The sequence below is a fragment of the Saccostrea cucullata genome, unplaced genomic scaffold, assembly GCF_032062105.1.
Source record: "Saccostrea cucullata isolate Sc308-1 unplaced genomic scaffold, CSIRO_AGI_Scuc_v1 ctg88, whole genome shotgun sequence".
NCBI classification, from domain to species: Eukaryota; Metazoa; Mollusca; class Bivalvia; order Ostreida; family Ostreidae; genus Saccostrea; species Saccostrea cuccullata.
Window position 1 is genome coordinate 1,035,698 of NW_026930139.1, and position 15,440 is coordinate 1,051,137.

Sequence of the window (15,440 nt, forward strand, 5' to 3'; positions counted from 1 at the left end):
ATATTCATGTAGGTTTAAGTGAATTCTGATTCAAGTTAATGGATTTTTTTCAGATTTTAACTAAAAAGAGTATAAATTGAAGATTCAAGTAGCCTGTAAATATAAAACCAGTGATTATTTTAAGAAATATGGGCAATCATATAAGAAAGTATGATCCCTCAAAGAATATGCAGTTTTCGAGGTTGGGAAATCTTGGAGCAAATTGGCACAACAATGAACTAATTGCTAGCTGTTACTAGTATTCATTTTCAAATTAAAGCAGTCAATATGTTAAATAAATAAAAAAAATAATAAAATAACATTTACACTAGGTTATAGAGGTCTTATTTTCTAATGACTGGTATCTAACAGCCCTAAATATACTCTAGTAATTCTCAAATCTTTTTTTTTTATTTTGCTTTTATTGAAGAAAATGCATTTCTCCATGTTATTTGTAAAGTTTACATATTCATCAACTTTCCTCCGACAGTACTTCTCACTCTGTAAGAAATGTGGCATTTATTTTAGAAGTTTTATTCCTGGCTGGCAACAATAATTGCCAGCAGGAAAACTAGTACTTTAAATTTTAGAAATTTAAGCACCTTTAACAGTCATTTATAATGTTTTAAAAAATGACTTCGTTCAATGTGGTCACTGGTGAATAAAAGTTTTGAATTTTTCAATTGATTTTAGTTAATGATGGTTGACAGATATGTACCATAATATTAATCAATATATTATGAAATACTTTTAAGTTTAAGTATGGGTCATGGATATAGGCCAAGTAAGCTCAGTCAAAAGAGCATCTGACCGGTGATGCAGGGGCCCCTTCTTAGATTCACGGTCCAGCCGTGCATTTTCTCCTTCCTTGTTACATATTTGATGTTATTGACCCCTCTGGATTTGCAAGTGAAAGTCCTGTCAGGGGCTAATAAGAATTAGGGTTGTGTCTGCAAGGATAAAGATAAATTTAAGGAGGGATATGTAATGATTGAGCTATATGGGTATCAACCTGGGTAGCTCATTCGGTAGAGCACCTGACTAGTGAAGCAGGGTTTCTGTGTTCAATTTCTGGTCCAACCATAGTTACCATACATTTTCTCCTTTCCTATTACACAAGTTTTAAATGTGCCTGAATTTTTACTTCAACAAAAAATATTATTCCTAATAATGTATACAGGGAAATTTTCGCCCCCGTTTTATTTTTGACCCTTTCACCCTCTCCTTGATTGGGTGAATTCAAATTACACCTCATAATTTCCTAAACAGAACTATGACTGGGTGAATTTAAAACAGCTAGGGCAAAATTGTTCACAAGTTCAAAAGGGTGAAAATAACACGGGGCGAAAATAACCCTGTATACAGTAATGAAATTTATATTTTATTTCCACTGTGGGATTTCTTTGTATTCTTAGTAACTATTCATATTTTCATATTTAAAAATAAACATCTTTGGAGACCAAAATGTAATCTTTGTTGATAAGTAATTGTACAGGAATTTGCATTTTTGAAGAAAAAAAAATTCGACCATCATTAAAAAAAAATTCTCACAGCAAATCTTAGCCTTTTTCTGTATTCATTTACTGTTACATATCTAGAAGGGATGGAATGTAGAAGCTTCTTGGGCCTTATAAATTTGTAAACTAGAGGACATATTACATATTAATAGGTGAAAACTTGTTCTACTTTTGAGGTTGAGAAGTACAATTCCTACAGTAAAACTCAGTTATAACGAAGTCACTGGGACCTATGAAATTACTTACTATATCTGTAATTCGTTATAACTGTATAAGAAATCAATTAAATTTATTTAGCTGGCTATCCAAATTGACTTCGCTATATCTGTAAATTTGCAATATTCGTGTTCGTACTAAACGAGTTTTGCTGTATTACCCAGTCTTTATTGTAATTTATTGAACAGATGTACATGCAAGTCCATACGATTTACAAATTACTCATTCTAAAGACTCTGATCTCCTTCTTATGCCTACAAAAATGACAATTCATCTTAATTTTAAACTGTAGAGATACCTTTTATTTAGCAGTGAATTTTATAATTTTGTGTGTGCATGTATAGGTTGGGGCAGTCAATTATTTTCACTTACTAATTAGGTCCCATGCAAACTAGAGTATGTAAATGCCTTGAAGAAATCTAACTCTAAGATACCAAAGATCCCGGAACATATTTTCGTTTTGAAATTATTGAGAGTCTATATAATCCTCATCAAGAAAATAAAATGGTATTTTATTACTTACTGAAATAAAACAAATACCACAGTTTACACAAATGACAGTCATTTCAGGGAAAATCAGCACTTCAAAATTTTTTCATCACTTTTTACCATTTTCATGTATATGCACGTGATCAAATGCATCAATGCATCTTTTCTGATAACTAGCTTACATTTGAAGACACTTTATAGAAAAAAATCAAGTTTATTTTTAATTTTTAATTGTGCTAAAAATTTTACAATTTATCATACACTGTTATAAAAAAATATTTCAAAGTTTTCCCAAATAGATGGAACATCAAGCAGCTTTAAACCAGAATGTTTAGGTGTAATTAGGGCCACTTAATTGACTCAATGGTTGTCAATTATAAAATTCATATTGTGTATATTTCGTATACGTGTATCATGAATTAATTTTGCTTGATCACAAAAATATGGTGATGGATATATATTCTCTATATATCTCTTTTTCACTCACTTATTAATGCAATAACTCATTGGAAAATTTTCTACAATGTTCAAGGTCCTCCACATTTATTACTTTTATTAGATGTCCCAGAACCTTTTTTATCTTTCAAAAATTTGGAAATGGGTCTTTAGATTTAAAAAAAATGTGTACTTATTTATTTGTCTATTTATTGTTTAAAAAAACAAATGCTTTTAATTAATAAGATGCTTCAAATTATTTTTTGTTAATCTTTATTTCAAAGCAAAGCTTGATTTACGTATGTAAACAACGTGCATAGAAAAACGTCTGTGACTTGCCAGGTTCAATCTCGCGCATTATTGTTTTCATTTAGACGGTGTAATGCATGTCTACTTACAAAACACCAAATAAACAAATAATAACTACCGTATGTCCAAAATATATAAGCTCTCGATATGCTTCAGACAGAAGTTCAGTAGCATGTGCATCCTACTTTCGTTTTAACAGGAAGAACTTCGCAAGGTTAAGGTCAAGTCAAGTTAACCAGAGTTTTTCTGCTAAAATATCGAAAATTTCTAAGTAATTTTAAGTCTACTAACACAAATTTATTAGAATTATAGATATTAAACTATTTTTTGGATTTATTTCTTTATTTTCCTTTATATTTGAGCAAGTTAGTAGATATTTATTACATGCGCGTTTTTTCCCTGTTTCCAAAAATAGCGGACTGACTTTCATCGTAACAAACGCCAAACACCTTCACTTTCAAATCACAATTTCACAAACAATTCGCATATTTTCACATCTTAATTACCTATTTTTCAATGTGTTGTAGTTGTATAATACATTTTGATAGATTCTGAATAATTCACAGCTCATTTATACGTTTTATACGACGTTTTATGTGACGAAGCGCTAATTTCAGACTCAGACCCAACATATTGGGTTCCCGCACGCAAGCGTTTGTGACGTCAGACCCAATATATTGGGTTCCCGCACACAAAGGGTTAAAATGCACAATCATTGTAACAAAATCACAAGTAAAAATTCATTCATCATGAATTTTTTTTATAAAAGTTTATGAAAATAAATCATGATACTTATGATTCTTTTAATAATTTTCTAATATTATTTTCAGACATTCCACACTCCGAGTTTTGATGACGATTTTGACATCACGTCTTTGAACCTCCCTCCAGTATCTGACAGTGTATCACACGTACAGCCCCACCCCCAGACGAGCTTCCCCACCCCCCAGTACTCAGACTTTCTCCCAGCGCAGTACAATGTTTACTCTCAACAGAACACTACCCCTGTGTCTAGTGTCAACCCTTTAAACACTGCAGCATTCACCCCCATCTTTCCCCCACAGAACTTTGATATCCCCGACATTTCTTTCACCAATAACTTGAATCCCAGTGTTAGTTCTCTGACGTCTATGGCCATGATGACCAGTTCTATAGACAATGGAAATCAGAACTTTCCCCAGGCCAGCATGGCTTCCTCAGTACCCACTATGACCAACAATGCTCAGATCTCAGTCATTAAAATGGACAACAACTTTCTGGAACCAAACAGAGAGACCTCACCGTCCCAAAGCACAAACTCAGTGTCTCCACAAAGGGAGAGCAGCGAGGATAGCAGTGACGATTGTCTCCCTTTGGCTCAGGTGAGAAATCCTTTCTTTTTTGATTTTTCAGTTTTCTTTTGGCATGAAAAAAAAAATTGAACCAAAAATTAAGTATCATTTTTGGATTTTCTTTAAAAATATTATCATCCAAAGAAAAATTAATAATTTACTGCAAAACCCATTACTCATTACCCTTTGAGAAGTTGTAAAGCCTTTAAACATGTACAGCATTGTGCTTTCAGTTGATAATAAACTCACAGTTTTACATCATTACTTAAAATGCCATACACCATCTGTCTTTGACAAGCCTCTGACCTTAGTGTTTTATACAACCTTTTTCATTTCTCGATATTGCACACTTTTATCTTTGCCAGACATATTTACAATAAACTCTGTTTGTCAGTGACTTCTTATCTTTTGTGTTTGCCTTTTTTGGCTCCATTAATCTTTTTAATTTTTTTTCCTTGCCATTCTTGTCACACCTGTTGTAGTAAATTAAACACAGGTTTTTTTTTTCAATTTCTGTTGTTCTGTGATCACCTTTACAGGATATTACTTGATGTTCATGTGCTCAACAAAAAATAAATTTGATGCCAGAAATACAAAAAAAGGGATCATGATGCCAGCTTAAACCTTTAAATTGTTACAAATAATTGTGTAAAGCTTTTTTACATTTAAAATTAAACTGAAAACATTATAAATGCAATAATTTAAGAGATAATTCTTTTAAGAATAACATGATTTTAAAAAACTCTATCATTGGAAGAAAATTTGTATGCCTTTCACTAAAAAGAATTTATTTTTGAAAGGTTGATTGAAAAGGTTCATTAAACTGTAAAGAATCAAGAAGTCCATTCACATTCAACATCCATTGTAATTATTACACTGTATCTTTTTTATTGCACTTAATTAGAGGCAATAATCACCAGATTGATATTTTATGAAGAAGATATTTATTATTTTGTGAACTACATCTATCAACATAACATACTTGTTAGAGTTTAGAACTTTTAAATTATATGTAATATGAAAAGGAAATACAGAGGAACTAGCTGGTACAAAATGTAGTAATCTGAAAAAAAATCTATTAAAGATTAAGGGGTCAAAGCATATAAATCACAAACAGTTGAACTTCAGTAGCTCTTACATCAATATCTGGAATACCATGGATATGTTGAGAAGTGATTTGGAAGTCATAACCACATATTCTTTAAGTATTTTACCCTCAGTGTCTTGAATCATCAGATATCTTGTAGTTTTTAGCTCACCTCAACGAAGTTGGGGGAGCTTATGTAATACCCTCGGCGTCGGCGTCGGCGTCCCGGGTTAAGGTTAAGTTTTTTGGAGCAGTTTTCTTTTTAAGTACTTCTATGTCCTATATTGATTAGACATGCATGGAAGATGGTTCTAGTGTTCATTGTACCAGTCAAAGTTTCAGATGCTGCAATTTTAGCAAAGGAATGACCAGGTTAATGTTTTTGGAGCAGGTTAACATTTTTGGTGCAGTTTTTGGTGTATCATTTCCAAGTAATATAAGATGTTAACCAAACTTGCATGATCTTGCATACTACTGGGCTTGCTTCGGATGCTGAATCTGACCTACTTTTTCCGGTAGAGCGAACAGGTTAAAGTTATTTGGTGCAGGTTTCATTTCCAAGTATCTGTAAGTCCTATGTTGACCAAACTTGCATGGATAATACATCTAAGGATGGATACAACCAGGCTTGCTTCGGATGCTGAATCTGACCTACATTTTCCGGTTGAGTGAACAGGTTAAAGTTTTTGGTGCAGGTTTCTTTTCCAATTAACTATGAGCCTTATAATGTGCAAACTTGCATGGACAATACATCTAAGGATGGATACTACCGGGCTTGCTTCGGATGCTGAATTTGACATATATATTTTTCAGATAATAGACCAGGTTAAAGTTATGGTTGCAGGTCTTTTACCAAAAAACTTTAAGGCTTTTATAATATTGTATAAACCAAACTTGCACAAATGTTGCATCAAAATGAAAACTCAAATTTGCTTTAATGCTGAATTACATTTTCAGAACTACTTTCAATTTTTTATGTTGGTCTACTTCAAAGTAAGATCAAAACTTAGATATTTTCATTTTTGGAATGTACATTTTTTGTTGGTTAATTGTGTGACTTTGCCTTATTTAAAGACAACATTCGTTGAGGTGAGCTCTGTAATCTCTGATTACCTATGTTTCTTCTGTCTCATTGAGTTCGAGATAATGAGATTTGATTGTATATGTAATACTCAAAGAGAAATGAAGAGGAACTAACTAGTACAAAATGCTGCAATCTGAAAAAAATCTGAGGATAAAGCAAATAAAACACATATTAAAGAAATTGTAATAATGAGCTATGCTTTGCATTGAACAGCTGATGAAAAGACAAGCAGCAGCTAAGTCAACAGAGAAAGAGCCCTCACCCCCACCAGCCGGGGTCACTAAAACCAGGAAAACACCTAAAAAGAAAAAGAAGAAGGATCCCAATGAACCCCAAAAGTAATTATTTAATATTTAATTAATTATCCACCTTTGACATTATTTTATATAAAAAATTCTTAAGTTAAATATAGTAGCATCAGTAAAACCAGCCTTTTTTAAAATTTCAGACAAATTTAATTTCAGTAAATATACATTTAGTAGTCTTATTTTTTTACCACATGACATTCAGAATTATGAAATGTTAATTGAAAATGAGAATTGCAGCTTTTGAAATCCAAATTCAGTTACCATAAAATATATTACAAATCTGTTTATGTTATTAATAATATGTGTATGATATATTTGAAGACATGTAGAATTAATTTTTTTTCTTTAATTCCAGACCAGTTTCAGCATATGCTTTGTTCTTCCGAGATACTCAAGCAGCAATAAAGGGAGGTAATCCCTCTGCCAGTTTCGGAGAGGTTTCCAAAATCGTGGCATCCATGTGGGATAGCCTGGAACCTGAGAGAAAAAATGTAAGTGCATTCACACTAGAACTTGTAATCTGAATCTTTCTTGTGAAGGTCTAGCAGATCATTATTATAGCAAGCAGTGCAAAGTGCTACATAAAGCATTAGCTTATATGACAATGCTTGGGCAAAGAGAACATTCAGAATGCATACATTGTTCCTGACAATTTTTTCTGCTATAATCTGTATACCCACAAGCCTTTGCAAAAATCTGACATCAAACTATGATAATTAGTTCCATGCATATATTTAGGGATCTACATTATTAAGAACTGAAAATGTCCCATTCAGGATTCAATGTTTGTCCTGTTTATTGCTAGTTAATTGCTCTGTGGTCTTTGATTTATAAACTGAGCAAGTTCATTAGAAGGGACCCCCCCCCCCCCAAATATAATTTCATATAGTACCTCATTAAAAGAAAATCCTTCAAGCTCCCACTTTATTACATGTTGAAATGTTTTAGCAGATAATGAAAAAAAGGGTAAAAAAAAAACTGGTCAAGTTATTTGTTTAAAAATTGAGATTAATAGTGAATAAACTGCAAAATTAATACCTTTTTCGATCTACCAAAAATATTTTCAAACTGATTGACACTGTCCTTATAGAGTAACCTTATATTCTCCTCACTAAAAGCTACAGTAATAGTGGAGGATAATTTGTGGCCATTTTCCCAGAAGTAGCCATTAGTAGTCCATCAGATAGAACAAGATTGATGAGCCTCTCCAAAGCCTGAAAACACTATCAACTTTATCTTATGATTGGTCCGATAAAAATACAACAATAATGGAATATCAATTAGCGTGGCCCTTGTTTGCATGATCACAAACCAAAGTTTATTGCAAAATTTTTTTTTATTATTATCTTAAAATGGTATGGAATATTTTTTTCATTAGCGTATCAAGTTATAATGAGCTATAAATATGGCTGTTTTTTTTTTAATAACAAAAGGTTTATTAAAAAAATTGCAAAATGAGTAGTGTATATTCTTTCCTGTTCTAATAATATAATAATTTGTAAATATTTTCCCCCATCATTTGAATATTGTCCATATTTATTTATGACTTGTACCGACTTTGGCTCAACACACAGTGTCTGAGAATGCAAGGGATTGACAGTTTTTCCCACTTATTTTTATGAGACTGTCAGACATTGTAAGTTGATGCTGAATTTAAATGAGTGAAACTTTACAAAAATAACTGTCTAGTACTTGAACCAGAAAACAGTACCATAGAGCATATGGCACAGTTTCCAAATATGTTGAAATTCTAGAATTAAAATCTGCACAAGTTGCATATTCAGTACTAAAACTGTCTACTCTCAACTATTTCTGATTTTTAATTATTAATAATTAAAATTAATTTGGCCAGTATTTTGGGGACTAATTTTTCATTTGCTATTTTATAAGATGTACTGTCAAGACCTTAAGATCTGATTGACTGAGCACTGTAAATTTCCAGTCCAAACATGTGACAGATTGTCTAAGGTTACATTATGGCTAGTAACCCACACTGAACACAAAAGCTTTTTTCAATACTACAGACAAAACTAAATACCCCATAATGCCCAATCTATTGAAAATCTCATCTGATAGCATGCCCCTTGATCTCGACCATTAATGGGACAAATTCTGGTCATCCTGTGAACTTTTAGAACCCCTAATGTCCACTAAAACCAACTACACAGGGGCGGCTCTATTGTACTCAGTACCTATTTGATCCAGTCAGCTTTTAACGGTTATGTTCCATTTTGTGGATAATTAATTCTAGATGGCATTTGATGATCTTTTAACTCTTCGACTTTTAGATATGTGTTCTTCCAATTCAATAAGTGCCATTATTTTCAAACAGATATATGCAGTACTGCATTAAACATTGCAACATAGAGGTGGTTTTATTTAAAATTTTGTTTTACATTTTAGAAATATTAACATTTTAAAGATTCTTCAATGCATAATCTATTTATTTCATTTCTTTACAGCTGTATAAAAAGAGAACTGAGCTAGCAAAGAAGGAGTACCTGAAACAACTCGCAGCCTACAGGGCTAGCCTGGTATCACAGGTTAGTTCCCATTAGACACAGAATCAGCTTTTGTGTCAAGACTTATAGAGGATTTGTTAAGTTAATATGAAGGAAACTAGAAATTAAAAACGAACTATTTCTGATAGATCCTGGATAAGGAAAAAAAAAAAAGAATTGACAAACTGCTTTTGAATAACATCTGTTGTCTGATCAGCTCAGATAATGGACAGTTTATTTGGGTATAAATCCTAAATGGGCATTCATCAACAAAACCATAAAATACATTTAAATGACTATTTAAATAAGGTAATTCAGAAAACCATGCAATATTATGCAAAATTCAATGAAAGGAAAATGTATGCAAATTAATACCTTTTTTTTCTTAAAATAATATTCATTATTGTAAAAAGACACATCAAGTAATTTTTCCTGGATCTTAACACTGTATAGAGAGAAAACTTGGGTATTAATACATGTGCATTTTAAAAGTGAAAATTCATCAGATGGAAATTAACCTGAATTATGTGACCTGTACTTTGAAAGCTGTTTAAAGGTGCATTTGCATTAGTGTCATTGCCGTTAAAATCAGCTGGCTTAAAATGCAAATGGGGTCCTTTTGTTTGATATTTGTTTAATAAAGCAGGTGGGGTTACATAATATAGGTCAAGAAAAAAGCCATCTTATTTTCTAAAGGAAATTCCTTTTTTTTAATTGCACACTGATAATTCGTGATAGGATTGCTGTTTTTTTTCCTTAAAAAAGAAAGAAGTTGGTTTGCTACTTGATTTAAGAAATGATTTTATCTAGAAGAGTTAGTTTTAATATCATTTATTGCTTTTATGGGGAAAAAAAGAATGTCACTTCAGTTGCAAATACAGTTAATGTTAAAAACTGAAACTTTCCAGAGATAATTGTCTTAAGCATCAGTAAGCATGGCTATTCCATACTGCTACATTTTATACAAATAAAAAGAGATAATTATGTCGGGAATTAAAGCCACCATAACAACAGAGAAGGAAAAGTAACACAATAGGTCTGAGTCAGGAAAACTCTTGTTTGATTGGTGGTTTTCAGTTACCATGGGATCCAGTCATCAGTCATTAAAAGAGACTCAACAAATCACATAGAATGATCACTGCACCTGTCCTCAATAAAAAGCACTGAATTATAAGATTGATTTGCAATTATCCTAAAAACCCATTATTTCTGCCTTTATATTTGGGATAATCTGCACGTAGCATTAAAACTTTTGTCTGAAAAAAATTATAGTAAAAATTTTCGAAATGTTTTAACATTTGTAATTATACTGATTTTTGAGACTTAGCAGGTATTTAATCTCAAAGAAAGAAAATCAACAGACAATGAATATTTCTTGTTTTAATTAGCAATTACTTTATTGTTAATTGTATTATTAAAAAAAAGTTTTGCTGAAAATCTGAACATGAGCAATTTATTTTCAGTTACCAATGGATGACAACAGTCCATTTGGAAATGTCATGGATAAAAGTCACTTGGCAAGGGGGCCACAGGCCTCCCCCATGCATGGATCTCCTAATGTATCCCCTCCCCAGGGGGTGTGGCCCATGTCCTCCATGGCCATGCCGAACCAGTCACCCTTGGGTCTTCATGGAATGTCCCCCCAAGGACAATCTCCGGACAGTCACGGCATGTCCCCCCAAGGCACAGGAATTTCCCCCCTTCACCAGGGACCCAACATGTCACCTAACATGGGGGACCTGATGATGGGACCTCCCACCAACAGCCCCCCACAGATGGGATACAGCCCCCAGCACCCTCATGTGAGCCCCCAGCATATAGTGCCATCTCCCCCTCGACCCGTTCAACCTATTGCTCCAAGACAACCAGTCCTAGGACAATTGATGGTTAGCTATTATACTTACTGATTTTTAATTCAAATATTGTTAAACATTAATTTTCAAATTTAATTTTTAAGTTTTAAAGCATACCAACATATGTTTTAAAAGTCTGCTTAGAAATCACTATTCTCTATTACATCTTTCAGGAGGAAGCAAACATATGTTTGGATGGTGGAGACTTGATGCAGTCTATGTGTATCAGAAATGGTTGTACTAATCCAACCATAGAGAGCCCAGGCTGGGATAATGAGTACTGCTCAAACGAGTGTGTTGTAAATCACTGCAGGTGAGTGTTACTCAGTGGTAGTAATACCAAGAGAGGAGAGAGAAAAATCCATTCCAAGTCTGTCCTCCTGTTTGAGAAATGCTAAGCAAGCTTTTATTCTTTGAATGTTTTTTATTTACATGTTTTATGGGTGTCATTGTTAGTTTTTTTTCTCTGCAGGGATGTATTTTCAGCATGGGTGTCATCAAGACAAGGCTCCAACCAGTTTACTGTGAAGTGAAGAGCTCCAGTCAAAGGGAGAGAACTCAAACCAGTTCAACATCTGAACAAATGTCATCCATTCAAAGGGAGAGAACAAGTTTTCAGACTCATTCTTCCTAAAGAATATTGTGAACTGGAAATTGGAGACTTGTTATGTGAGAAAAAGGATCTCTTGTTGCAAGTGGCCTTGATGGATATCAATTTGACTACTGAATCATGTTATTATTGTTGATAGAGAAATGTGTTCTCCTTGCATTGTTTTCAAGGCAATCAATTTTTTTTCTATATTGATGTAACATGCATATAGTTCTATTTGTCAAAACTGTAATGTGCTCTATCACCTGAAACCAATAATTTATGCTTGATATATGCAGTTTCTTGCTTTCAATGCACTGACTTTCATTATATGCAAAGAAATTTTGTTTGAAAAATTGATATTTGTAGTATCATCATGCATGTTTGAAAAATTTGTCCGTTACTTAAGTATGTAATGTTTGCTGTACATTGCATCCTTTTACTGGGTCATGTATTCTCTTGTTATAGATTTCTCTGTGTTTCCTATTTTTTTTATATAATGTCCATTGTTGAATATTATGCAAGCATTTATTCATGATGATGTGTTTAAAACTGAGCTGCAGACTTTCTGTTCTGAAATCAGTTTTTCTTTTCTAATGAACAGAGAGGGGATACAGATATTTCTGATTGTTTTTATTTTGTGGTGATTGTTAATGAAACGGCAGTTTTAACATAAAACAAATCTTTTAAAGTAGATATTAGCAGATGTAGATTTTTCTTTTACTTTGGGAAAAAAAAATATAAAAACAGGAAAAATGAAGTAGTAAAATATAATATTGAAAATAAGGAAAAAATATATAACTCAAGCAACTTTTTTTTTCTTTTGAATTTAATTTATTTATCTGTTTGTATATATATGAAGCCTGTTAAAATGTGATTTAAGTCAACTGTGTCCTTTTATCATTTGTTAGGACTCTTTTGCTTGTATTATGTCTCTCCTCTTCAAAGTTAAAGAAATACACTTGTGTCCATTTACCAGGTAAAAGAGGGACATTAAAAATCCTTTCTGTTATGCTTTTCATTCATTATAAGATATACATGTGGCTTGCAGGAAAGTCTTATGCTCTGAGCTGTACAAGTCTGTGCCTCAATTCTTTTTCTAGAATGTTATCACTTCTACATGCTCTACAGCATTTGAATGATACTGTTTTTCTTCTTTGAAATAGGCAATTTGTCCTTGATTCCATGTAACATCATGATGAGAAAAAGGTAATAAAATCACAAAAAGCACAGCTTTCAACATTTTTATTTTCTTGTGTCACATTTACAACAGGCCATAGGTTTAGTGAGGGATCAAGACATAGAGATTTATAGGGAATGGATATGCTTCATCCAGCCAGAAAAACAAATTAAATTAAAACATGATGTGTTTGTGAAAAACTGATGCCCCGGTATGGCAACATAGAGAAGGTTAAAGTTTTTAAAATGCAAATCAAACATGTTGATACCCAAAGTAAGGCTTTCTCACAAGAAATACAAATGTGAACTAAAACACCCTAGCACCACCTGTTCAAAAGTTATGGCCAAAGTTAACATTTTTAAAGGTAGGTCAAATTCCAAGGTCAAAGGGTCAGTGTTGGTATCTAATGAAATGCCTTGTCACAATTTCACAAAGATTACATATGGGAAGTATGAAAGTCCTAGCCCTTACCGTTTAAAAGTTATGGCGAAGGTTAAAGTTTTTTTGAAAGGAGGTCAATCTCCAAGGTCATGGTCAAAGTTGTTGGTATCTGGTGTAAGGTCTCATCAATGATTATATATGTGAAGTATGAAAGCAATGGCCATTACCGTTCAAAAGTTATGACTAAGGTTAAAGTTTAGAATTTTTGTGTAAAAGTGTGTCAAACTCCAAGATCAAGGTCAAGAGGTCAAATTTGGTGGTCTTGTCACAAGGAATACACTTGTGAAATATGGCTGTGGGATTTTGCATCCTTACATATTTGGTTTCCAGACATATTTTTCAAATACAAGAAGTTGTGTTTGTGAAACACTATGCGCCCGGCGGCAACAACGTTAAAAAAAACTATTTTCAGCAGATAAGTCACATTCAAGGTCACAAGGTCATTGGATCTTGGTGTCATTTGAAAGAACTTCATTAGTATAGTATGCATACCAGATATGAAGTCTCTATCTCTCATGGTTCAAAAGTTATGGCAAAAAGTCTAAAAAGCTATTTCTAGCCTATAGGTCACAGTCGAGGTCACAAGGTCATGACTTTAGTCATTTGAAAGAGCTTTATTAGTGGAGTATACACACCAAATATGAAGACTCTATCTCTCATGGTTCAATATAAAGTCTAAAAAGCTATTTCTAGCATATAGGTCACAGTCAAGGTCACAAGGTCATTGACCTTGGTGCCATTTGACAGAGCTTTATTGGTGAAGTAAGCATACCAAATATGAAGTCTCTATCTCTCATGGTTCAAAAGTTATTGCGAAGGTTAAAGCCCGGATCATACGGATGCATAAAAAATATTCTTCTATATGGATGTGATCCAATCTTAATTTTACGGAATATTAATAATAGCTAGTTTAGTCAGGTTTCACTATACATTGTGGTAATGTTTAAAATCCCGAGGCAATTCCACCATTGTATTCTGCATATATCATGATAAGCAACTAAGTCATGGTAAAAATTTTAATATAAAAATTCAATAATACCAATATCTATCAGAGGCCTAGCTGTTCAACACAGCGAGCGCTCGCGAACATTTCTATTGGAAGTATAAAAAAATTTAAAAAAAATTGGTGAGTGCTTGATTGATTTTGAATAGAAATTACACTAATAATTCTTCCCTGAAAAAAATAAAGAAATCATTAGTTTCTATTATATGTAGTTCTGTACAAAATTATATATATTTAAAACACTGCGAAAAAAATCTTGCAGAGTTCTCTCACTTACTGATATTCTTAAAATAACTTATTTGAATATAATGAATCTATAAGACTTATTGCCGACTTCTGAAAAAGTTAGTATATATTTGTTTTATTTATCCTTAAAACAAGTGTATTTTTGTAATTTCTAGCAATTTCATATCGAAAGAGCAATAACCAGTAAATGTTAAATATATTTTATTATTGACCTCATTTTCATAGGTTAAAAAAATAAAACTTTCGCGTTATAATGCGAAAAAAAAATATTTAAAATAAAAAAGGAAAAAAAAAAGAAATTTCTTTGTGAAGAAATTGAAGAAAATTCATTGAAATTATAAAAATATGCACAGGTGGAAATGGAAAATGGAACACTAGTGAGTGATAAAGTGCCCAAATGGATAAAAAAAAAATAAGTCCGTACATGATATTGCGTCTTTTTTTTTTTTTAAACAATGAACGTAAATTACGAAAGCCCAATGAACTCATTTTCGTAGGTAAAAAAAATTAATTTTTCGCGTTATAACGCGAAACTTTCGCGAATTAACGCGTAACTTTCGCGGATTAACGCGTAACTTTCGCGTTATAACGCGACACTTTCGCGAATTAACGCGAAATAATATGCATATAGTAATGTTACTCAGGAACATTGATCTTGACTGACAGATTAGAACATGAACACAGACGGGAACTCTTAGGAACTTATTTATAAATAAAAAATATCATTTCCTCAGAAGATGTACTGGAGAAATGATGCGGGAATAGGATAGATTGGTCATCAGAATATTTATTTAAAAAACCTTACCATTGAATAATAAAATGAGTTTTATTTTCTTGTACATGTTTTTTAATTGTTAAAATTTAATTTAATT

General features: G+C 32.5%; 1 protein-coding gene across 4 annotated transcripts in view; it reads left to right on the top strand.

Moving 5' to 3' along the window:
• The window catches only part of LOC134283063 (TOX high mobility group box family member 4-B-like), a 45,868-nt gene extending 32,930 nt beyond the window's left edge, over window positions 1-12,938 (top strand). For all 4 annotated transcript variants that reach the window (XM_062765508.1, XM_062765506.1, XM_062765507.1 and 1 more), the window contains 7 exons: window positions 3,776-4,306; window positions 6,661-6,785; window positions 7,111-7,246; window positions 9,218-9,298; window positions 10,720-11,142; window positions 11,283-11,422; window positions 11,582-12,938. In XM_062765508.1, coding sequence (XP_062621492.1) covers window positions 3,776-4,306; window positions 6,661-6,785; window positions 7,111-7,246; window positions 9,218-9,298; window positions 10,720-11,142; window positions 11,283-11,422; window positions 11,582-11,642 — 1,497 coding nt within the window. In that variant the 3' untranslated portion in view covers window positions 11,643-12,938. The remainder of the gene's footprint in view (window positions 1-3,775; window positions 4,307-6,660; window positions 6,786-7,110; window positions 7,247-9,217; window positions 9,299-10,719; window positions 11,143-11,282; window positions 11,423-11,581) is intronic.
• The last annotated feature ends 2,502 nt before the right edge of the window (window positions 12,939-15,440 follow it).